General features: G+C 34.1%; 1 protein-coding gene across 6 annotated transcripts in view; it reads right to left on the bottom strand.

Annotated features, from left to right (window-relative positions):
• PCLO (piccolo presynaptic cytomatrix protein) overlaps window positions 1-27292 on the bottom strand; it is a 365554-nt gene that overhangs the window by 80757 nt on the left and 257505 nt on the right. For 5 of the 6 annotated variants that reach the window (XR_008628418.1, XM_055124435.1, XM_055124440.1 and 2 more), the window contains exons 11-16: window positions 17525-17633; window positions 16914-16981; window positions 13489-13700; window positions 10742-10792; window positions 7303-7427; window positions 5018-5044 (exon numbers count right to left, since the gene is read on the bottom strand). Coding sequence is in view for 4 of the 6 variants with exons in the window: in XM_055124435.1 (XP_054980410.1) it covers window positions 5018-5044; window positions 7303-7427; window positions 10742-10792; window positions 13489-13700; window positions 16914-16981; window positions 17525-17633 (592 nt within the window). In the remaining 2 variants the exon portion in view is untranslated. Of the gene's footprint in view, window positions 1-5017; window positions 5045-7302; window positions 7428-10741; window positions 10793-13488; window positions 13701-16913; window positions 16982-17524; window positions 17634-27292 lie in introns of those variants that run through there. The other variant, XM_055124466.1, reaches the window with a different exon arrangement.

The raw sequence follows: 27292 nt of genomic DNA, 5'->3' as shown, positions 1-27292 counted from the left end.
CAGAATCCTAAGTTCTTACTCTGAGGATAATTCATTTAATCTTCAGGGAAAGTAATAGGTATCATTCATTATTCTATTTAATAATTACAGAAGATCTCAGAGAAATTAAGGCATTTACATGTGTTAGCAAGGTTTTATAACTCATTGGATCAGACTTCACACACAGAAACTTGACTCCTTGTTAATTTTGGGGGGGGGTGCGATGGGGAGATGATGCATACTCGTCAGTGCTCAGATCTTATTCCTGGCACTGAATTCAGGAATCTCTCCTCAGAGAAGTTACATGTAAGACAAGCATCTTATCTCTGTACTATTGCTTTTACCCCATCATTCCTCATTTTTAAACATGTTATAAATGATTAATAAACGATTAGGCTCATAATATAATGTGACAAATACATCAGTTTTCTTAATTATAATCTTTATTACCTTGAGTATCTGGTTCATCTTCTTTATCTACTGAAGTTTTTTACCTTCATTTTTACATGCATTTAATTTATAATAAAATTATTATATATTGGGTTCACTTTGGTCACTTAATACTCAAATATTACATAAGTCAGTTTTATAGTTTCTTAGGAAAATTATGAATGCCATAATCTAAGAGAGCATTTTAGAATAACTAAGAGTAACTATATATATATGAATATGTGTATATATAGTTATTTTTATTCAGAAGTAGTCTATATTAATTGAAAAAATTTAGATGTTCATTTGATGAGTGTTTCCATCTTATGAATGAGTTTGATTTTCCAATTATTTAGAGTCAAAATATTCATTGTTTTTAGGATAAATGGCAGTATCAACACATCTTACTCCTGAGCCTGACTTCACTAGCCCTGGTAGACCTGTACTAACAGCATAGAAATCCTTTGAAATCCATTGCATTTGAATTTCCTGGTACATGAAAATAGTCACACAGGCATTTTCCTCAATAATACTTTTTTTTTATAACTATTATGTTCTGGTATAACTACTGGACTAATGAATTAAAAGGATCCCCAAAATCTTTCCACATTACACAACTGAACATTCTCCACAATTCTTATAACCATCTCAAACTCTGTGGATTGTCAAGTAGAAGATACGCAAATGGGAGTATTCTTGAAAGTGAATATCATTTCAGGTTGAGAAAAAAATGTGAAGGTCATTTTTGTTTCTCTTCTCTCAGGGTAACATACTACATTCCCTTTTGGGAAGATTATAATAATGACTATATTAGAACAATTGTTTGTATCTAATAATAATAAAAATTATTTTCAATTAAGAAAAGGAGAAAATCAACTAATCAAGAGGGGACATTAGGGATTATACATATATTGCTTATATATAATACATATAACCTTTATTCTCCCCAAAGTATTCATTTATTTACTTTTCCTTATATTATTTGTTATTAAACAATGATTTTCTCCTAAGTCAACGTGCTTCTAAGATAGAGAGTAAAAGATATTTGAAATTCAGTTATCTGATTCTGAAGCAGCATATTCTGAGTACAACTTTAAAAATTCAAAGGAAATTCTGAAAAAGAATAGCATATGATAATTCCTTTTAATTTTGAAAAACTTATCTAAAATACTGAATGTCTTTATTTTATTTGGTTTTCTTTATTAGATATTTATATACATATATTTACATATATCCTTTTATTAAAAAATGAGTTCAATAAAGACACAATCATTTTCAAAATTGCTCCTTAGAGAATGTTTAATTTAGAAATCAGAATAGACCATCCAATTTTATAAACTTTCTTTTCCTCTGTAATAATGTGGTTTGGGCCTGTTCTGTGCTACTTGAGGTCATATTGTGATTATATTCTCAACACTAAATCAACAGTGTCTGCCGGAGTCTGTGCTGAATAACTATCGACTTACTGAATTCTTAAAACAAGTTGTATCACATTTTTTTTTCTTTTTGGGTCACACCTGGCCATGCACAGGGGTTAATCCTGGCTCTGTACTCAGGAATTACTCCTGGCAGTGCTCAGGGGACCATATGAGATGCTGGGATTTGAACCCTGGTCGGCGCGTGCAAGGCAAATGCCCTACCCGCTGTGCTATCACTCCATCCCCAAGTTGTATCACTTTAAAAAAAATCTACTGAAATAAAAGACAGTGGCCTTCAATCTAGGATAGGACTTCAAAGTATCATAATAGCTAAAATTACTTTCAGTGAGTGCAAATCTCATTATGGGGAAAATCTGAACTTTGCCAGACAGTGTGATGAGATAAAATTTAAAAAATAAATAAATAAAAATGAAAAAAATGAGTAACTTCAGATATGCTTATTTACATTCCTTAATTATCTAAGATGAAAGATTGAACACATGTACTCTAAGAGTTTTTCCATATCTTTTTTCCCATTTCACTTCATCTGACACCTGAGATTTCAGAGCTTAGAATATATTAACAGTGTGGAAGAGGAAATCAAAATATATAAGAAAATGTAACAACTGAAATTATTATTATTTAACAAGCCATTTAAACATTTAAGAATTGTTTTTAATAATGCTATGTTTTTAATAATGAAATATCTATTTTTAACATATTAAATAACTGACATAATCTAATAGCAAGCATTCTATACCTCTATTTTGTAGATAATTGCCATTGGCTACCTAAAGTTTATTAAAAATATTACTAGCAATAATAGTAACTTCCATTTATTGAGAGCATATTATGTGGCAGACATTATACTTCTTTTGATTCACTAGTTAGTCCATGTATTAAACCCAATTCCTAGGAGTAAGTAGCTATTATAATTAATTATTATTGAGCAAAACCGGAACTAGTTTGAGAAAACTCAACACGTTCTAAGTGGCAGAGCTAAAAGTCAAACCAAAGATCTTAAGGACCTTATTCAAGGCCTCCACAGCTTTGCATGGAAGTAAGAGTACTTTGTCATTATAATTCCTCCTCCCACCAAGAGCTGTCAAAGAGAGGGTGCAGATGTGACAATGAAGTTATGTTTAGATCTTCTAAATTGCAATCCCAGACTTCCCAGACTCATGTTTAGAAAACACAGCTTTTCTAGATTTAATATTGTCCATCTATAGCATAACAAAAATACCCCTGCCCCCAGACTCCCTGGATAAAAGAAGAGAAGTTCCTGAAAAAAAGTGATAATGTATGATCTAAAGTGATAGTACAAGGCTTTTGAAAGGTTTAAGTAAGAAAATCTTCCCACATGGTGCCCCTGGAAACATTCAACTTGGCTAAACAGACAGGATGGCTGTGCCCTGGTCCACAGATTTGCTGCTTTCTGTGCCCAGCAGTGACTGGGGCCTGCCAAGGCCACATCCAGCCAATAGATCCTGCAATGCCAGGGTTCAACTCTTAGGACCTTACACTGACTCTTAAAAAAAAGAACTGACTTCACATGTACCTCTGAGAAACTGAATGGCTTCCTCTGCTGTTCAATCAGAACTAGCAAACTTTCTTAGCGTCAAAATTTACTATTTGCCATAATTACATGGCTTCAAGGTCATTAAAAACTCTGGGCAGTAGAAAGGCTGAGGGGATTAATCCTATTCTTTGAAATATTTAAATAACTATGTCTTTTGAAAATCAGAAACAATCTTCTTTGGAAAATAGTTTGTCAGGAATAGTAAGGATATGAAGTTTTAATGTCATAGTCATTGAACAAATTCTATACCATTAATATTCTGGGTGGTATAAAAACTCTCATCACCTTGTTGCTACTGGTAAACAATTTACCTTCCCCAAAAGAGAAGATGCCATTTATAGTACAATGAAATGTGCCTTGTACTGCATATGGCTATATGTTGATAGCCTTAGCCTATAGGAAATGATAGCACATGGTCTATATCAGAGTTTCCTATGTACCATATTGGCTAACAAGTGAGGATGCACTGTGTTGCCATGAGACTACAACAGTTAGATCATAACATCTTTTTTTTTTTTTTGTGGGGGAGATGGGGCACACCCAATAATGTTTGGGGCTACTCTAGGCCTGGTTCTTGGGGAATCCCTACCAAGTTGTGGGACCATGTTGGGGAACCAGTGTGATGCTGGGGATTGAACCTGAGGCACCTGAACGCTAAGGCATCACTGTATCACTGTATCTCTGTCATCCCATTGCTCATAGATTTGCTAGAGCGGGCACCAGAAACGTCTCCATTGTGAGACTTGTTGTTACCGTTTTTGGCATATTGAATACACCACAGGTAGTTTGCCAGGTTTCTGCCATGTGGGCGAGATACTCTCGGTAGCTTGCCGGGCTCTCAGAGAATGACAGAGGAATCAAACCCCGGTCAGTTGTGTGCACGGCAAACACCCTACCCACTGTGCTATCGCTCCAGCCCTAAGGAATTATCGTATGTATAAAATTTTGTGAGGCAGTGGCTGGTGAATTGTATAGCCAGCAAAGCAATTGCCTTGCATACAGTTGGCCTGGATTTGATCCTCAGCACCCTACATGGTCCTCTGCAGCCTGTGAGGAGTGATCCCTGGGTGAAAAGCTAAGAGGAAGTCCTGAGAATCACTGGGTGTGGCACACAAAAGCAAAACAAACAAAAACAAAAACAATCCCCTCACAGAATATCACATGTGAGAAAAAGAAGATGACCAGATAACTACTCTCCTTGAAATGTGACACATATGCCTACTAATGGACATCTAGAAAACTGTTGATTCCTTTTGAAAAGTGACTCAAAATTTTTAAAATTGCAATAAAAGATGCAAGAGAAATTAAGTTACTATGTTCACAGGAGAGGCTAAAAATAGATTTTTATTACTTAGAAAAAAAACTTTAGCCTACTTTGCTGTTTTGGTATTTTTCTAGTCTACCATGTTCTAGTACATACATCTGCTAAACTTATTTGGTACCTAAGTGGTCAGAAAACTTGCTATTAATTCAGTACAATGGATATCACATGTAGAGGAAAAGAAATTATTAGTGCAAATTGCACTGTAGGTTTTGTATACACAAAAAAAGGTAAAATATAGATCTCTAGATATTATAGTATAGCTTGACACTAAAAGAGATCCAACTCTACCTTGCATTCTGGACAACCATGACTTGACTGCATTGAATCCCAGATCGAGAGTGAAGGATATAGCAGGAAAGTAGAAAAGACAGAAATAAAACAGTTAGGAATAGAAGAAAGTAGAGTAATAATAAATAGAATAATAATTAGATTAAAAATTAGAGTAATAATATATCATAACACATAGAGAATACAAGAAGAAAATAGTATTAGAACTAAAGTGAAAATAAAATTTCAAACATGTGAAAATACCAAGGTAGTGTCCACTGCAATACTTAGGAAAGAATCAAGAATTGAGTAAGAGTAGCAACTTAGCTACGTTTGGTGAAATCCAATCTAGCATGCATATGTGGTCTGACAAAAGGCACAAAGATAGTTTCAAGTGAGAAAATCAGTTTTTATTTCATAATATTCCCCACTTTTCCGTATTATTCATTAAGAATGAGTGGATAAATTCATGTTGCCTTCCTGTCCTTTATGGTTATTCAAGTAAAATTTCCTAATTCAAGAAAAACCTATCAAAAACAAGCTAGTACTCCCAAATATTGTAAAGTATTATATTCCAGATTAATTAATAGAGGTAGAAAATAAAAAGCATGCTTTATTTTTAACACATTCTTTATCAACTGGCAATCAAATTCATCCTGACCATGATTTCTTATTGTCTCATAAACTGGTCATAAAATAAAAACACAAGATAATCATCCCGAATCAATGGCAAAATAAAGCTATCAAACTGCTGTTGCAGTCAGATTTAAAAAATAAGGTTTAATAAAATAAGGTTAAAAAATCAGGTTTAAAAAAGTCAGTTATAACTATAACTATATGAATACCATATAATAATTAACATGAAACAAAACTTCCTAAACTATGTAGCTTAAATATTGTAGCTTTATAATATTGAGTCTTAAATCCAACAAATTAAAACAAGGACACCAAACCAACAATACTCTTTTCATAATGAAATTACTTGAGGCAGAGAAATTAATGGCTGTAAACTGATTTTTATATATTTTCTGAGTAATATCTACTATGACTAGCCTGACAAATTGAAAATTATGTCTCTACCTAAATTGGCTCTCAATATCAACAAGAAAACTGAATCTCAGAAACTGGTGATACACTTATGGTAATGTAATTAATAAACAGAGATCAAAGTGCATTGTGTAACTAATTTGAATTTTGTTCAAATTAATAATAAACAACTGTCATGTAACATTCTCTGAATAATTTGTTGAGGTTTAATTTTTGGGTCAGAGGATAGTCAATCTTAGCAAATGTCCAAGTGCACTTGAAAAGAATATGTATTGTAGTTTGTTATAGATGGGTAAGATGTTCTACATATTTCAGTTAGGTCTTCAAACCAAAGACAAAACATTTTGATACGGTGGGAAAATTAAGCAATCATTAAAATTTTAAACTGATTTTTGTTCCATTAAAAAAAATTCTTGTATTTAAAAAATATACATTAAAATATTTGGAGCAAAACCCTATAATGAAGTAGATTTTTGTACTTAAAAATCTACTCGGAGGGAGTGGGGGTAAAAATAAAACATGATGGCCAAAATGTGATAATTGTTCAAGCTGAGTAATATATCTGTGAAGGGAAAATCATTACATTGTTCCTACTGAGTATACAATAGAATATTTCTGAGTAAATTGTGATATTCAGATGCCACTCTTGAATTTAAATATAAACTACACAAAACAAATAGAATCTTTCAATTATCAGTCACAAGTTATTTTATTATGCCCCCCAGTATTGATTACTTATGCTTTCAAGTATGCACATAAACATACATAAAGAAGCTACTGACTAGAACATATTTTTGACAAAAATAAACAGCTACTTGCCAATATTCAAACACTGAAAAATTATTGAGTTGACATTAATTACATTTTTAAACTAGATTTCAATTTGCTAAAGACATTCTGGAATAGGTTTTGGAATGTGACACTTCTTGAAATCAATCACAAACAATTCCTTAGATGTTAGTCAGTGTGGTTGGTTATCTCACAAGTGGCTTTTCAAATTGAAATACTGCTTTACTCTCATGAAAGCAGATTTTATTCTGATCACAGCTCTTCTAGAACCACTTAGCCTCACCACAAAATTTTAATGCCATTTTACCTACTAGTTGGAAATAAATGTGTCATGTGGCAAAAACTAAGGAAAACATATTAGCTTCTTTGAAATAAGAAACTTTTAAATAAGAAAAAAAAATGAAACATCATTTTTATTTTATTAAACTACTCTATGTACTACTTAAAGGACATCACTTGTTTTTACTTACCCTCTTCCTGGAAGAAGATACACTTTAACAAAAGGATCAGAATAACCATTGTTGTCTCTAGGGACAAGGTTTCTTGCTTGGAGTATGTGTATTATAAGATTTCCAAGATCATAGTTGATTTGAAGCTTAAAGGGACAATAACATATTTTGTAAACATTGTTTAATTTTTAAGAAGCATACAGCACATTATTATTCAATACTTTGCCAGTATTAATTTTGTTCTCACAATATATGTCAGTGTGTATTTTAATTTCATTTGAAACTGAACAGACCAGTGATTATATAATTTAATTGGGAGCTGCTGGCACATTTTGTTTGCTAATAAATGTCCTGTTTATTCTTTCAGGTGAAAGTCCTAGACTGTCTAAAATTCATTTAGAAGAAAAATTATTGAGTTGACATTAATTGCATTTTTAAAGTAAAATTCTCCTTTGTAAGACATTAAGTATTATTAATCTTCATTAATATAAATACTAGAATGATAAAAACAAACTAAAAATTTACAAATTACTAAAGAAATGTCATCCACATTTCACCACTTATCAATAGCATTATTAAAGGTAAATTACCAACACCAAAAAAATATTTAAGAATGCATAGCTTTGATCTCTTCCTATATTACATCACCTTTCTTTCTGTGCCTAGTTTTCTACTAGAGACATCAGGATAATAAAACCTTTTTCTTCAATTTTAGGAGCTGAACAATAAAGAAGACATTGCCTCATAGTCGCGTAATGGTTGTTCCTTTGTCGTTGAATGGTATAAGACTGACAATTCAAATAAGTATTGGAGAAACCTACATAACTCAAAATAATTGAATTAAAACATTATCTCCTTTGAAACTAAAAAGATTCTTTTAGCATCATTTAAGACAAGGATTAATTAAACTTGATGCTATTTTAATCAATTAACAGAAAGGACGGGATCTTTATCTTAAAGAGTTAAAAAATATTGAAAAACTACTGACAGTCTTAATGATTATATAAAATAGATATGCTGTTATGTTAAAATGGAATTATTCTTATAAATCAAACTTAACTTAAATTCAATACTTAAATTAATTCTTAATTTTAGTAAGAATTAGTTCTGGCTATGTTTCATGGCAGAAAATAAATGTCAATTGCCTTTTTACTCCAGAAAAGCAGTCACTTTGGCAACCATTGAAATAATATGAAACACAGAAAATGCTGTAAAGATGAGGAGAAATAAGAAGCTTAAAATTGAAGCTATAACAGGGCAGTGAAATAAAGAAGAAAATCAATACTGCAATTAATTTCACTAAGATTCAGAATAGCTTCCAACACTTTAAGGAGCAATTCCCTGTTTTCTCCTTTCTCTGCCAGCCTTAAGAATCTAATTTTAATGAGGGAGACACTGGAATAATTTTTTACTGAAATTAGTACTTTCAGGCTACTTTAAAAGTGTTTTTCAAATTTTATTTTGTGGGGCCTTAGAGAACACACAGGGACTACTTTTCAAAGGGAGAGATGCCCCACAAATCCTTAATTATAGAGATCCTTCTCGGTGATGGAAGATTCATGGTCTGGTGTCTACATAAGATTTCATTTGAAAGAAGATTTGGAAGAAGAAAAAAAAACAAAGGAATCACTATCATAAGACAATATCCCAAGAGCTAAAAAGGAATATTGCTAGAGTAATTTTCCATTATTGAACTAAATCTTACTGACTACAGGAGCAGAAAAGTTTAAAAATAAGAGCAAACAACCACAGCACACAACAAAAAGAATCAGAATTTAAGTCTGTGGGGAAAAGTATGGGAAAGGAGAGATAAAAGAGGTAATGGTGCATGAGAAAGCAAGGAAGAGAGAAATTCTGATATTTCTTTTTAGTTTTTGAAATGACGGACTCTAGTGAAACAGGTGTTTTTGGTGTAGAGAATAGGTACCTTCTTAAGCAAGTGCTTACATTCTGGGCTTTTCCTTTATTTCTACTCTCTATTCCCCCATTACTTTGGCTTTGATCCCTGGGAGCTAGGATACCACTTAATTTGATATCTCTGTCTTTGTGTCAACTATATTTTCTGTGGGGCACTGCCTTTTGAATTTTCATACCTATTGCTTTCAACTAGCATCTTTCTTAATCAAAAATATTTACAGATGACCCTGCTATATAGGGGCTAACACTCTCAAACTTGTGTTCTGGTTCCCTTAAATGCAGACTTTATACTTCTCCCTACAGGAGTATTTGGTTGCACCAAAGCCACTGTCTTCGTTTTGCTACTCTCCAGCAGTAGTAACAGACATTGTACTATTTCTTCTTCAAAACACACTACACTTATCCCTACACTTATCTTCAAGGGAGTTCAGATCTGTTATCCCTTGTGAAATCTTTCATAAAAACTTTCATAAAAACTCTAAAACATACTGGATTTGTTTTTCACCCTGTTGTGCTGGGGGTGAAACTCAGGTGACATGCACGGTAAAAACCTCTGTACTCCAGTCCTAAAATGTATTGGAAATCCAACTAAGATTTACTGTTCTCGTTCCCTTTTCGAAAATGTAGTATCTTACTATTGCTGTTATTTCATACTGCATTATTCTTTTCTGCAATATTTTTGACTGCCCCATTACCTTTTGATATCTTTAAAACTTTTCCAACATTATCCACTGTACGAGTTAAAATACAAACACAAAGATCTACACACAGTTTGGTTGAAGAAGACATAAATCTGCATTGATGCAGTTCCAGAAAACCATCACTCAGGAGTTTCTCCTCTACAGAATCCCTGAAACCCACAACAAAACCTACCTGACCGTGGCGCTTGTCAAACACCCCCCACCTCAGGCCTCCTTTATTAAAATATAAATCCACCCTAAAATACAAGCTATCCCATCTCCATCAGAAGCTTGTGAGATCTTCCCTGGAGTGTTCTCTTTTCAATAAACCTCATTTCTGCCAGATTTTCCTCTTGGACTCTTGCTTCTTCCTTTCCACAAACGTGTCCCCAGACCTTTCACACAGAACTAATAAAACAGACTTGTACATTTTTCCTATTTTCCTCAGTACAATCTAATACCGTAATTCTATACATTACAAATTGGTATTACCTCCAGTATCTTTGGTAATAACTGGAAAAGCATTGCTCTAGAAGAATCTTAAGCAATTTATTTGACAGACAGCAATCAGACAGAATTAGGCTGATGGAAGTCTTCTTAAAGAGGAAACTTTGTTTCTAGTACAGTCTCTCCTATTGATACTGCTAATATATCAGGCACATTTAAGAATATAGACCCTATAGATTTTAACTAGATTTCATTACGTACAAATTGCATTACTATTGTGTAAAACTAGATTTTTGTTTGTAAATCAATATATTGTCAAGTAGGAAATAAACACATATTATATGAACAAATCCAGTAATCATTGAGGAAGAAGGTCAAAAGATCATATGATTTAAAAAGATTATGAACTTTCATACCTGAATTTCTCCAGTAATTGGATGAGAAACAACCTTTGCTGCATCAGTAGGCTGTAATATTAAAACAGTGTATTACAATAATGAATAGACCATTCACAGATTTTTACCATTGCAACTGCATTTAAAATCAACTTCTGTTTGACCTCTTAATATTTATTATTAGTTTCTTTTCTGTGCAAGTCGATCTACGATGTATTCCGGGGACTATATAGAAATTAAGGAATAGTTTTGGCTTGTAAGTAGACAAACAAAGCAAACAAGTAACTACGTTAAGATATATAAACCATTTTAAGAATACATACATCTGGCACTTTGGGAGAACCAGAAAAAAGACAGAATAATTTCTGACTTTTATATATGCAATTATTTCATGAAGAAGGCTTTCTGTCACATTTATTTTTTATTTTGCTCAAGATTTATCACTATCTCTAAATACCTGGTCAACTGAAGTGCGGTAGTAAGGAATAGCAATTAGTATCATACAATTCACACACACTTGGGCTTTTCCTTCATGTCTCACAATGATATCTTTTGTACACCTATGTTCTATGCATCAATTTTTTATTTATGGAGAATTTTTTATGATGGACTTGCTATTGGAATGCCATTTCCCTTTTCCTTTCACTAAACTGGTAACAGTACAGTGGGCCAGCATTTGCCTTGCATGCAGCTGAGCCAGGTTCTATTCCTGGCACTCTATATGGTCCACAAGCCCTAACAGGAGTGATGCTGAATACAGAGACAGGAGTAAGCCATGGGCACTGTTGGATGTGCCCCCAAGACAAAACAAAGAGGCCATGATACTTTTAAAACTATGCTTAATTTTCTGGGGGGGGGATGGTGTCAATTCACTGGTGGACAAAACCATAAAGATCATGAAACAATAACAGTGAGCATGTTTGGAAATGCTACATGCAGACTTTTGTATTAGATCTTCTTGTGAAGATTTTAAAAACATAATGAGAAATACCATTTTGTAACTGAGGTGACAGCTCTGAGCTAAAAACTAAACAAAAATAAGTAGCATATAAATGATGCTTAAAGATACTTAGTGGTTGACACTGGTCCCAAGAGAGCTTAAGAACAAAATTAAAATGCATCTAAGAAGTGTATCTTATAATTAATATGAAAAAAGTTTTCTACAAATTAAAAATCCTTCAGTTATATATTTGAGGCCAACGACTTTACTGGATTTATTTTAGTCTTGTCCTTTATCATATTGCTAATAGTGATTGAATAACTACATTAAATGTATAAAAACCAAAAACATAAAAAATATAAACATTATTTCATGAGATATGGCCAAACTTAAGAAGAAATTGTCTTCAAATATTTTCATATTATAATTGTATAGCGATTGTATAGCAGGAATGGAGTGACAGCACAGTGGGTAGGGCATTTGCCGTGCACGTGGCTGATCCAGGTTCAATTCCCCCATCCCCCTCGGAGAGCCCAGCAAGCTACCAAGAATATTCCGCCTGCACGGCAGAGCCTGGCAAGCTACTCGTGGCATATATGATATGCCAAAAACAGTAACAAGTCTCACAATGGAGACGTTACTGGTGCCCGCTTGAGCAAATCGATGAACAATGGGATGACAGTGCTACAGTACTACAATTATATAGCATGTAAGGACCTAAAACCAAATCAAGAATTTATTTATTGTTAATAAATAAACCATGTTAATATTTTAGTTGACTGATTTACAAATTATTTTTATGCGACAAAATTGTTTTTTGACATTGTAATAGATTCCAGAAAGCAATTCTTCAAAATTAATTGCACAAGGTAAACTACAGTTATGTGAATTTATTCAGAAGTTAGGCTAACTAACCTTGAAATTATTTTGTAATATAGACTTCATATTTATATATTCATATTCAGTTGAAACAAGTTATTGTATCATCAGGTATTAAGGATATTTTATTCTTTATAAGCAAAAGGGAATTTTAGTGACATCTGACATTCTTTTATACTAAGTAGAGGAAGTTTTGTGTTCTGGAATCTAATTATTTTATCTAAGGAAAACCTCTTCCATATATTGCCCCACAGAAATAAAAACCTTTATCAAGCTTTAAACAAAAGAATAATTTTTCCAGTATCTTTTTCAATCTTGAGGAGTGAGTCAAATCTATGAGAAAAAAATGACAAAATTGTCTATATTTTAATCAGCTTTCATAAGGTTAAATATTAATTCTATGTTCTCTTTTAAATTGGCAGTTACTTTTAAATAACAATACTAGAAAATTGGTTTAAATATTTTCACCGACAGAAATTAATTAGTTTGGAATTTGGGATAAAATTCAAAATGACAATGTTATTGGCTTCACTTTTTTTATTGATTTAAATTGTAAATTCTCTTTATGGCTGCATCCATTTTCTAGTTTACATTATAAAAAAACCACATAACATATAGCTTGTTTTTTTCAAAAGAAGCCAAACTAATGTTCTAGACACAAAAAGGCTCAAAGATAGGCAAAAACACAAAAAAAGAAGCAAGGAATATGAATCATCATCTATATTTTGCATGTTTCTCAGAATCTCAACGAACATAACTATGGTGTAGCAATAAATCATCTATAGATATCAATAAATCTTTTACTTGGAAGTGAAAAAAAAAACCATTTTCAGTTTAGGATTAAGAAAGGAGAAGTTACAAGAAAAACTAGGAAATATTTGCCTGCTTAACCCCTAGTCTGATTAAAGAGCCTGACAATCAGCAACTCAGTCCCAGGGAAACTTCTCACCTTGCTGCTGTGTTTCTTTTTGCTCACTGAAGGAGACCCTGGTTGACCAGGGCTTGGAACAGAACTGGATCCTGCCGAGGTCGGGCCTGAATGACCATGTGATCCCTTTTCAACCACTGAAGACCTGACTAGCGGTGACTGCTGCAGAGAGACCTTCTGGAGCTCTGCAGCTAACTGCTTAGGATCAACCCCAGGGGATTTTGCTTTGTCCACTGTAGGAAAAAAAAAAGAAAGAAAGAGACAAAAGTTTTTACGTATTTCTGTTTCATAGGTACTGATTACTAAGGAATCTACTTCTAGAATTATGAATTATTATTTTTAAAAACAAGTTGAAGTGTTAAATATAAGCAAACAAAATTGCATCTTGATATATTTTTTAAAAAATTTTTTATTAGTGTTTTTAAATTTAAATTTTATTTTAGGCACTATGGCTTACAATAGTGCTATTGATTTGGTTTCATATATAGCACATTACTGCACCATCCTTCCGGCAAAGTGACCACTTCCCTTCACTGATGTCCCATTATCCCTCTCCCCATGCTAGCAGCCCCCTTAATATTCCCTGTGGTATATTTACTATCATGTATATATAGGCATATATATACACATATTTATACATATATGTATATATATACATGATTGGATACTACTCAGCTATAAGAAATGATGAAATCATGCAATTTGTGGCTATGTGCATGAATTTGAAGAGTATCATGTTGAGTGACCTTAGCAAGAAGGACAGGGACAGACCCAGAATGATCTTTCTCATATGTGGAATATAAATAAAGTATCACTGTAGCACTGTCATCCCATTGCTCATCAATTTGTTCGAGCAGGCACCAGTAACGTATTCATTGTGAGACTTGTTACTATTTTTGGCATATCGGATACGCCATGTAGCTTGCCAGGCTCTGCCATGTGGGTGAAATACTCTCAGTAGCTTGCTGGGCTCTCTGAGAGGGGGCTGAAGAATTGAACCTGGGTCTGTTGAGTGCAACGCAAACGCCCTACCCGCTGTGCTATCGCTCCAGTAAAGTATGGTATAACAAATGCCCAAAGGCAAAAGGAACTGAGAACTAGTATTTGGTGGATGGTGTAGGCTGTAATGTGTTATACATGAAACCCTAAAATTAACAGCATAATAAACCAGAGTGCCTAAAGTATATTAAATAAAAATGAAACAAACACCAAAATAGATCCCAAATGGTATTTCGTTGTATGTACATGTCCCACAATTTCTTTATTCAGTTGTTGGTTCTTGGACACTTGGTTGTTTCCAGATTATTGCTGTAATGAACACAGGAGCGCCAAAATCTTTTTTGAGTAGAGTTTTTATGCCCTTCAAGTAAATGCAAAAAAGTAGAACTGCTGGGTCACATGGAAGCTCAATTCCTAGTTGTTTAACTATCCGCATTGTTTTCCAAAAAAGCTAGACTAATTAATATCCCACCAGCAGTGAATGAGGGTCCCCTTTTCACACATATATAGCCACATTGATTATTTTATTCTTTTTGGTGCATGCCAATCTAACTGGTGGGAGATGATAGTTCACTGATGTTTTGATTTGCATTTTCTTTATGATAAGTGATGCAGAGCAATTTTTTTAAGTCTTAGCCCCTTGATATCTTCTTTAAGAAACTTATGTTCATCTTTTCACCATTTTGGAATGTGATTGGCTGCTTTTACTTGCAAAGTTCTGTTGCTATAACATCTGTTAGTGTTTTATATATCTTCTATAAGATTAGTAGTAGGCAAATATTTTCTCCCAGTCCATGGGATGTCTTTTTATTTTGGTTACTATTTCTTTTATGTTGGAAAAGCTTCTTTTCTCCCTTCCCTTTCTTCTTTTTTCTTTGAGCTGCACCGCATAGCAATGCTCAAGAACCACTCCCAGTGGGGCTCTGGGGACCATATGTGGTGCCAAGGAAAGCCACATGCAAGGAAAGCATGTTATCTGCTGTACTATGGCTGTAGCCCTCATAAATTCTTAATTTGGTATAATTACATTTATCTTTGCTTCTGTTTGCTTGGCTAATGACATTGAATCCTTGAGAACACCTCTAACTTTAGGTGACATTCATTTTCAAGAAGTTTCTAAACCTTCTAAGGTTCAGAGAACAGAGAGTAATGTTGAATTAAGGTCCCTAATACATCTTTAAAAATGCATTAGTGTTATACAAAGAAATGTAGTTTCTTTGTATAAAAGAAATGTTATACAAAAGAAATAAAAAAAAATCTGGATTTACTTCACTCACATTTAATTTGCACAATAACCTATTATTTAATTCCTACATCTTAAATATCTTTCTCAAAGGGAAATACCAAAGAGTATATTTCCAGATGTCTGAAAGTTTCTACCAGCATATGGTATAGCCAGAATTCTGTCCTGGCTATGTTTCTATAGCATATGTATAAGATGTGCTCGATAACATTTGTTGAATAAAGGAATACATGATATCTTAATTTCAATTAAAATTGGGTGTTGTCTGTTTGTTGATCTTTTGCTACATCTGGCAGTGCACAGAGGAAACTCCCAGTTTGAAGTCAGGTAATACTCACAGTAGGACTCTGGGAAGCAGGCCGTGCTGAAGATGGAACCACGCATGTGTCCCAGCCCTTTGTACTATTTTCTCAGCTTTGTGATACTTTTAATATTGTAATTGACCTAACATAATAGACTACCCTTGATATCTAAGAATTGATATAATTTTCATCGAATACTTATAAAAATTTATGTGATTTACCATAAACAAATCAAAAGATTCAGGAACAAAGGTTCTAAATTCCAGTTATTTGCAAAAGAAGACGATACTATCTGAAAATTATGTAGCACCTAAAATTAACAGTTTCACGGATTACTTTTATAAGATAATTTTTTTAATAATAAAAAAGTGAGCTTTGGACAGAGAGATAATCTGGGCCTAGGGTATATGCATCGTATGCAGCCAGTTCCAATTCAATCCTTTAGCCCTAAACGCAGCTGAGTAGAATCCTGGATGACCTGAGCTCTCAGTTTATGACCCTGGATGCGCTCTGCACAAAACCTGGGTAGTCTAGGTAATCCCCAGCACTACTGAGCATAAGTAGCACATCATCCTTGGGCCCTAGCAATGGACCACTCACCTAGTGAACACCACTTGGAAGGTCCCCCACCTACCACCATTGCAAAATGTCAGCTCACAGTAAGACTTTCATATTAGTTCCTCTAATGTGTTAGCATTTACTATATTTCTCTAGAATCCTAAAAATAGAGTCATGTTCTTTAGAATCTGTTTGCAATTACAAAAATTTATCTGCAACTTTATTTTTACCCTATCACTATCTATTCATGTGCAATTACATCTGTTCCACAACTACTTCCACATCTACATCTAACCTATACAGAAATTTTCCCCTCCGTTGAAAGAAAATTCTTTTATACTTACCAGCTTTGGGTGGTTCATGCAGTTCCAAATGCTGGGGATTTTCAGAATCTGATAGCATACTAAGGTCCCTAAAAATGTAAAGAAAAAATTAAGAAACAATTTGAGGAAGCTGGGACAAAGAGCCTTTTTTTTCCAACTAGCCTGAATATTTTTTAAGTAGGTAAATGAGAAGTGGTTAATGACATAAAGCAATTTTAAAGCATGCTCATCCTTCTAATCAAATACATATTTGCAATGCTGTTAAAAGTTAGAGCTGATAACAATGATTATTTAAGGTGAAATCTTTATGGAGTAAATGTAAGTTCATTTTGAGATACAATAAAATTCCATGGAATCTAAATGGGTTTAAGCTTTCATTTAGATGAAGCATGTTTCAATAGGAGCATGAAAGGGGAGATTCATTGACATAATTGTAAACAAAATTAGCTGAATTCTATGATTTATTAAGACTTTGATTCTGAACACAAGAAATCTATAAACCTTGTATTCACTTTGTTTCCTAATTACAGAAAATCTTGCTGACTGGCAAAGGTTCCACCTTAACAATTTTAAAAATTAAAAGAGCCATGAATAGCCAAAAAATGGAAACAAAAAGATGGGGAAAAACTCACAGTCTTACACATATTTCTGCTTCCCCACTTTGTTGATTAATGATACTCTGAACTTCTTCATATGTCTTAGAAGTTAAAGGAATTCCATTCCATTCCAATACTTGCATTCCTAAAAAAACAAATTCATATAAAAAATTTAAAAAAGGTCTGCGACTTCTAATCCAGGTTCATAGGGCATAGAAGACAATGCATTGAATTTATAAACCAACTCAGCACACCATATCAGAGAACATTAGTTCAGAGTTCTCTGGAACATTAAAACCCAAACCATACATAGTTCAATCTCATCAACTTACCTGAAACAAGGTAAAATATATTTAACACAACACCTAAACATTGCTTTGGAAAAATCTACTAAGTAAATCAAACACATGCATTTTCTTTACACTTCCATAAAGATAATAACATTGACTGTACATTGCTTAGATAAATTTTGTGCAGGAAATCAACAATAACATGTTTCCATTGGAAAAGCACATAAAACTTTCATATTTTATAGTGAAAGGGGAATAGTATAAAAAAAGAGATTTGCATTTGACTGTGAGGCTCCTCTTAAAAAACAGTTGTGACTTCAACTCTGCTCAGACAAGACTGATTTCCATTCTGTCCCTTTTTCTTCACAGCAGTCAATCAAAAGAAACAGAAGTATCACAGGGAGGATGGCTTCTTGGGATGTGACTGGTAAAGCAGTGTGAGTCCCTGTGTTATACAGTGCCATGCTTTGTTTAATGCATTGCTTCAGCCATCTTGAATTTCTTTACTAACATTTTTCTGAAGAATATTTTTTCTGAAGTCCTTATTCATTGCACTCTGAGTCCTGTAAATTATGCGACCATACGGGGTACAGAGTATTTCATGTTTCTTTTCCTCCTACAAAGGTATTTTCCATACAAAAATGTAGTGACATAATTAATACTTTAACATTTTTATTTGGTTTTTGCCTTACAGTTAGTCCTTTAGACGAGCTGTTAAAATAATTTAGGGGCATATACTTGGCATGAAACATAGAGCCCTACTCTCTACTATCAACGAAAAACTAGATGTAAATCAAATGAAACCATTTTAATTGAGTGCTGAAATATTTGTGAATATAATCAAATACCTGATTTACCTGCAAAAAAAATCTATATGTAAACATGAGGTTATAATTTAAATGAAAAGAAATTATTTTCAACAATTAGTTCTTTAATGAGCATCACAGATGCCAATGCAAAAATTCCTCACTGCTCATTGTTGGCTTGAATGGGAAATTCCAAACATGGCATGACTGATTCATGACTAGTGTTAGTGGTTTTAGTAAACACTGGAAAACATATTACTTACCACCTGTAAAAAAAAGAAATGATTTTACACTATTGTGAAATGGCAAAAAAAGTCTACAAAGAGACCACCAATATCACACACAACAATGACTCTCTATAACTTACTCCAAGAACACTTTATCTTCAGATGGACCTTAGGCTTATTTCAACAATCCAAGGCTGTTATACACACAAAATAAAAAAAAGTATGTGAAAGACAGTGATAATACCACTAAAGAAAAATACTGCACATGTAAACAGACAAAGCACATTGAAAAACACATTTGATTTTTAGTCAGGAATTGATTTATGATCAGTTGATACTGAATGGCAAGTATTAATAATATTACAATCCAGAAATTGTATTGCCACTTTTTCTTTGTAGGACCATATCCTAGAAAAAAGAAATATATTAAAGTCTACATGCTTTCTTGAATTTATTTATTCATTTTTTACATTTTAAAGAGACAAACATTATAAAACATAATTGTTGAACTGAAAGAAAATGCTTCTCGTCTGAAAATATAAACTATTTTGAATTATTAATAAAATTGCTTAAAAATACATGCAAATAACAAGAGCCTTGTGTAGATGTATTCCCAGGTGATGAGTTAGGAAATAAATGGTCTACTCTGTCCCATGATAATGCCAACTGAACTTTTTCTCTACCCTTTAACTTACTAGTAGAGTTGGTGCTGAACTGCTATTCACAATGTTTACCAATTCTTTTACCCAAAGCCTGATTCCTATCATGATCATCTAATACTGTAAGATATGTGACTACTAGAAAATGACATCAGTAACAACCTCATTTGCTTATTTTCTCTTGCATTTATGAGTACTAGAACCTTACTAAAATAACCACGTGGATAGACAAATCAGTTATTAATTCCCAAGAGGGCTTCAGGAGTTATGAATTACATATCGGGTGAATTCAAACAGCATTTTTGAAAAATATTTCATTGTAAAATTATATAAACTATTTTGAAATGAATTGAAACATTCAAATACAGAGGCTAGAGAGGCAGTACAGCAGGTAAGGTGCTTCTTTTGATTATACTCAACCCAAGTATGATCCCCTCCACATCCCACCAAGAGTGATCCTTGAGCATAGGGTTAGGAGTAAGCACTAAGTATCACTAAGAGTGGCAACAAAACCAAAAACAAATACTTTTAAAAAATAAAACCTTAAAAAAAATAAATATTATGCTTCATAGAACCTTGTCAATGTAATTTATTCAATTTGAATCTAAGGATATTTAACACAATACAACTGCTTCTCTATTTTAGAAATAACTGCTGGAATATATTATTACATGAATGATAATACCAATTTTTAGCTTTCTGAAACCATATTTTTATATTTACAATATTAAAAATGACGCAAATCAAAACAACAATGAGGTATCACTACAGAGGCTGGCACACATCAAAAAGAATAAGAACAACCAGTGTTGTCATGGATGCAGTAAGAAAAGGGGACTCTTATTCATTGTTTATGGAAAGTCAACTTGTCCAGCGTTTTTGGAAAACAATATGGGATTTCCACAAAAAACTAGAAATTGAGCTTCTATATGACCCAAGAATACCACTTCTGAGAATATATTGTCAGGATGCAAAAATGCACAGCAGAAATGACATCTGCACTTGTATGTTCATTGCAGCAATGTTCAATAACCAGAATCTGGAAACATCCCAAGAGCCCAGAAATAGATGACTGGGTAAAGAAATTATGGTGCATCTGCACAATGGAATACTATACAGCTATTAGAAAAATTGAAGTCATGAATTTTACTTTTAAATGTTTGGACATAAATAGTATCATGCTGAGTGAAGTAAGTCAGAAGGAGAAGGACAGACACAGAATGACTGCGTTCATTTGAGGGATATAAGAAAAAAAAAAACAACATCGTATGAGACTAACACCCAAGGATAGTCTTAGTCTGAAACACAACTGAAACAATGGCCAGGATAAAGGGTCCATGGTTGGAAGCCTGCGTCAATGGCTGAGGAAGAGGGCAGTTGGGATAGAGAAGGGACCATTATGACAGTGATGGTTGGAAGAGATGGCTCTGGATGGGAGATTTGTGCTGTAAGCGGGTAAAGGACTAAACATGCTGGTCTCTCAACAGCCGTACTGCAAACCATAATGCCCAGAAAAACAGAGAGGGGGAGAGAGATAGAGACAGAGAGAGAGAGAGAGACAGAGAGAGACAGAGACAGAGAGAAATAGAGAGACAGAGACAGAGAGAGACTGAGAGACAGAGAGTGACAGAGAGAGACAGAGACAGAGATAGAGAGACAGAGACAGACAGCTAGACAGAAAGAGAAAGAGAGAGACATACAAAGAAGAAAACTGCCTGCTGTAGAGGTAGGCTGGGGGGCTGGCGTGAGAGAAGGTATATGAGTGATATTGGTGGTGGGGAATGTACACTGGTGGAGGGATGGCTGTTGGAATATTGTATGACTAAAACTGAATTATAAATGCTTTGTAATTGTATTTCATGGTGATTTAATAAAAAATAGAAATATATGAAAATATAATTATTATGTTTGAGACTGTACTGATGATAGATACTTTGATTATATGACTGACTAGAAAGTTCTCTCTCCCAAGAGTACAAAAGGGAATGCCCTGCTACAGAGGCGGGGTGGGGTGAGGGGGATGGGATGGGGGGTGGGAGGGATACTGGGATCATCCGTGGTGGAGAATGGGCACTGGGTGGAGGGATGGGTACTCAAGCATTGTATGACTGAAACACAAGCACGAAAATATGTAAATCTGTAACTGTTACCCTCACGGTGACTCACTAATAAAAAAATAATAAATTAAAAAAAATCTCTCTCCCTAGCGAAGGGAATTTGATTTTTACCGAATTTACAACAGTGATGACAGAATTTTCAGCTTAAGAACTTGTATTTGATAGACATGCTCTAGAGGAAAAGGCCAGAATTACATTTTATTGAAAATGGAGTCTGAATTGTTAAATGATTATAAAGAAATTTATTTATTTTTACCTGATAATTCTAATATCTTTTCAAATATTTGTGTTTCTGGTATTTATTATTAAAAATAAAGTTTGTCCACCTCTCATTAGAAACTTGAGATCAATTTTCAATAATATAATATCCAACCAGAAAATATTTTTATTCACAAGCATGTTTTGGTAGTTCACCTTTGATACTTTCTCTTCTTCATAACCATACCGTGTTCACATTTACTTTTGTTTGTCTGAATAAGCTGCAGCAAGCTGGTAAATGCATCATTTTTAGCTTCCTCAAGGGGAATTATACTTGGCAAATTATTATTTTAGGTTTTTTTTTCCCACTCTATTATTTGTTCTGCTTTGTTTGACCACACCTTGCAGTGCTCACAGTTTACTCTGGCCCAGTGCATAGTGCTCATCCCTGGTAGGTCTCAGGAGGAACCAATACAGTGCTGGGGATTGAGCCAGGGTTGGCAAGGCAAGCGCATTAATCCCTAAAATCTTTCTCACCCCTATTTCCACTTCATGACTCGCGAATACTAAAACTATGACAGAATGATAAAAGAGAACTGCATGCTTACAACTGAATGTGAACTCAATTTTTGCACTGCAAGTTATATGGAGAATTCAACAAATATTTCATCATAATTCAGTTTCCATATTGTTTTAAATGACCTAAGCCTTTACTCCTATATTTACAGAACACTCAAGCATATGAATATTGTCATTAATTTTTATATTTTCATTTCCCACATTACATCTTACTGACCTTAGTGACAGTTACCATGATTCATTTTGGCTCCCTTGGACCCCTATGGTATCACTCTATTAAGTTAACCTCTCTGGGACTTGTTCTAAGCTTGTTCCTACATTGATGAAATAAGATGTTAGAGTATCTTAACTGAAGTTTGCCTCTAAGTTTACATGTCAAGGAAGGTACTCAGTGTTAATGCTATTACACTAAAGTTGCTTTCAATCAAAAATAGCAATATTTTATTCCATTAAAATATACATTTAAAATTACATAATAAGTGACCATTTCCTCTTTTTGTAGGATTAGGAAAATATAATTAAACTCATTCTGTTATTTAATGTAAATTTTAGAACTGAATATTCTTCCAAATCTTGGGAGTATCAAATAAACTCACATAAGAGATCTAGGTAATATATTTTTTTTTCTTTAAATTATTGTATAGTTTATATTGAATAAACATCAACTTATTATAAATAAAATAGATTGTTAGAAAATATGTAATATGACAATATGCTCAATTTTCATCCTTGGCCAGAACTATTAACAAGAGTTCTTTAGAGAAATGTTACACAGCTTGAAATATATATATAAAATATATGTATATAAGTGTATATGCATATGTATAATATATATAAATTCCATATTTGAAATCGTCATAAATTTGTGGTGTGATCTTGAGTTACTTACTTTCCATATTTCTTATTTTACTCACACTTTTCATTGAAGAGCAAGAAATTAAAAGTCAGTAAATTATGGCTTGTTTTGTATATGTTAGAATATAAAGTTAGTTTACATATTTGAAACTCTACAGTTCGAACAGGAAAAAGACCACAAATAAATATTATTGAAATGATCATTTAACCACACTTTTATTCTTGTTTTGTATTTGGGCCACTCAAGCAGTGCTCAGGAGCTACTCCATGACATGGCTAAGGATTTGCTCCCAGATATACTTGGAAAACCATATGGTTCCAGGCTTCCCACATATGAGCATGTGAAATATCTCTGAGATATCTCCCAGGCCCTATTCATACTTCTTTTCTAAGTCTGAGTATATTGAAATCTTTTAGAATCAGTGACTTTGATATTTATAGATTTAATATACATTTAGCTGCAATCATAAAAAAAGAGAATTGTATAGCAAATGAAATTGATTATTTCATTCTTACAGCAGTAGTGGTAACTGTAAAAATATTATTCAATGAGAATTACATAAAGAAAATTCATTTGATTCATACGTATAAACTCCTGTGATAAACCAAGCAAAGCCCTTATGGAACCTACAGTTTGAGCTCATTATAATTGATATTAGAAAGGTGAAACATGTTTTCTTTTTTGAGGGGATCACACCCAGCAACGTTCAGGGGTTATTCCTGGTTTTGCACTCAGGAGTTACTCCTAGCAGTGCTTGGGGAAACATGCTGGATGCAAGGGATTGAACCCAAGTTAACTGTATGCAAAGACAATACTACCCACTGTACTATCATATCACTCCAGCCCCACTCCAGAAAGGTGAAACATGAAGAGGTGTGAATTTTTAAATATCACACAGGGAGTTAAAGGTAGGAAAGAAATAATAATACTATCAATCTCTCAGGACAAACCAAGTTCCAGTTTGCAGGAAAACTCACTAAACATATCAAATGAGCCTATGCCCTCACCTACCTGAATATAAACAACACTCACACATTAAAAAATAGTACAAACCCCCATACATTATTTATAATGCCAGCTAGCTGTATGTATGAAAGTATTAGTTGATGATTTGGGTATACAGATTAAATTTATTATTGAACAAACATAAAGCTATAGGATATAGAATTTTAGAGAATGTACATGTTGATAATAGGATAGAAAATAGTTGAATGACTTTCTTTTCTTTTTCCCCGAGCACCATGCAGTGGTGCTCAGGATTTACTCTTAGCTCTGTTGTCAGGGATCTCTCCCAGAAGTACTTGGAGACCATATGCAATGTTAAATATTGGGCCCATGCCGGCTGAATGTAAGATGACCTTGTAAGCCCTACACTACTTCTCCAGCCCTCTATTCTTTCTTTTCTTGTTTTAGTTTTGTTTTGTGGGCCACAACTGGCAGTTCCCAGGGGTGACATTGCAGTCAGGGATCACTTCTGGTGGACTCAGCAGATCATATGGAGTGCCCCTACCTGCTGTACTACAGCTCTCACCTCCTCCTTTTATTTTGTTTTTGTTTTAGTTTATACACACCACTCTTAGAAAATAAGTCATGTCACATTTCTCTAGTTACCTTGGTGGGGATTTATGCTGGAATTTTGGATGAGAATAGAACTTATGAAAGATTGTTCAGTGTCACCAACCGTCAAGGACATAAAAATTAAAACTACAATAAGATATCAACTCACTCTTAACAGGATGACTTAAGAAAAAAAAATGACAAGATAGAAAGTAGTGATGAGGAGGTGGAGAAATAATAACTCTCATACTCTGTTGCTTAGTGGTGGAAAAGTGATTTAGGACAATCCAGGGTTAGTTCCATGGCTGATCTGAAAGCATGAAAATATGAGCTTTCCTTGAAAGCATGAAAATGTAAATTCAATTCCTGGCCCTGCTCCACGTGGGTCTAATACCAGCAGTATAGTCAACCAGGATCATGGATTCACAATAATGAAGTCAGTAATCTCTTGCACATTTGCAACCAACTGCATGCATCCAAGTCATCAAGTGTGCAACTGCTGGCAAATATATATGTAATACTGGAATCGTGTGCTCAAGTACCACAACAGTACCCAGGTACTCAAAGAAAAGAAAGATTGGTCTAGACTGAGGCCAGATATCTAATACTAAAACCACAATTCTGTTCATTAAGATGGGACGGACCATCTATTTTCAGGGACAAACCCCCAAAAGTCACAGAAACATATATTCATTTTACATATATCCATGGATCTTTACCAGACCACAGGGCATACTGGTCAGTAAGTTGTTGGTAAAAAAGAAAACAAGAGAAGCCATTTAAAGAAGATTAATTAAAATTGTGGTTTAATAGTCTGGAAATGGATTAAACTTTCATTTTTAGGGGTAGAGCAATAGTACAGCATTTAGGCTATTTGCTTTGCAAACATCCAACCTACGTTTGATCCCCAGAACCTCATATGGCCCTCTGAACACTGCCAGTAATAACGCATGAGTGCAGAGTCAGGAGTAAACATGTGAGCACAACTGAGTGTACTCCTCATGTGCCCCCCAAAAACTCAAAGAATTTTCATTTTTTTAATTATGTTTATAGTCACAGAAAAATTAAGAAGGCATGAAGATTTTAAATGCGATCCCAGTTTCAATACGTGTACAGGAAGAAAATGTTTACTTAAGAAATTACTTGTTCTGAGGAGGAATGTGAGTTCAGGGATAAGGTACTTCTCTTACCTGTGGCTGACCCATGTTCCATCTCAAGCACCACATAAGTTCCACTGATCACCCTTTAAAGTGACAATCCTTTAGATACTTCTCAAAGTTCAATGTTTCCTTACAGGCAGCATCTTTATAAGATCACTATTATATAGTGATCTATGAAAGATTATTCTGTCCTTAATTAAATGGTTCTATACCTAATCTGCTCGAGACCCCTCTCCACACGTTCAGACAGGCTTCACGCATGAAGGTACCGGCAGAAGAATGCAGGTGTGTGTAATCCCATCAACAGCCAACATCCAGAGACTTAAAAGCAAGCTCCCAGAATCGCGCGGCCGCAAAGTAGCCATGCGATATCTTATAAACTACCTTTCCCTCTGAGAGAAACTTGCAAGCTACTGAGAGCTTCCTGCCCACATGGGACAGCCTCGCAAGCTTCCCATAGTGTATCTAAACGCCAAAGCCAGGAAACCAGCTGAATCTCATTTCCCTGACCCTGAAAGAGCCTCCAACGTGGTATCATTGGGAGGACCGAGAAGAGAGAGGCTTGTAAGATCTCAGGGATAGGATGAATGTAGAGGTTAATGAGACCACTCGAGCCACTTGATGATCAACGGGATTTTGTAATCGTGATCGTGATACCTGATCTACACTTTGGAATTTAAAGAGTTTGTAAAATATACAAGCTTCTTTTGATGCTCATTGCTAACTCAGTGAGATAGGACTTGACTTCTTAATTATGCAGCCAAGATAAATTGAGACTCAGGAAACATAAGTAACTTGAATTACATCATAAAGAAAGCACAATTCAATCTTTTTGACTCCAACTTTTCGTGCCTTTATCTATTAGAGAAAATCTATATTCTTGCAGTTAAGAGCTGAGCTATGACATGGTCAATTATCAAAGCACACATAGATATGGAACAAAACAGCATAATACAGACCTCCATATGAAAGAAAGTGCAGTCTTTTCACTATTTTCATGAAGCCCTATGCCAAACTCTATATATCATATGCTTCTGATGCATTATTTTTATATTTGCTAACAATTTCCAATTTTCTATTCCAGTCTCCTGAGAACAAGGTACTAGATGACAAACAATTTTTGAAGATAGTAAGTACAGAGCTGAATTTAAACCCCAATCTGTTAGACTCTGAAAACTTTCTCCCTATAGATGGTAAATGCTAATGTGCTGGTTGGTTTAAAAAAAAAGTTGGCGTGGATATAAAGAAACATGTCAGCATCATTGCTTTTCAAAATAACCACTCAAAATGTAATCTGTTCTATGGCATACTGATTGGCAGATTCTGAATTTTCAGTACAGAGACAATTGTTCACT

Source organism: Sorex araneus, chromosome 1 (genome assembly GCF_027595985.1).
Source record: "Sorex araneus isolate mSorAra2 chromosome 1, mSorAra2.pri, whole genome shotgun sequence".
Classification (NCBI taxonomy): Eukaryota; Metazoa; Chordata; class Mammalia; order Eulipotyphla; family Soricidae; genus Sorex; species Sorex araneus.
The sequence above is the reverse complement of the archived record's forward strand: the minus strand, read 5'-3'. Positions and strand labels throughout refer to the sequence as shown.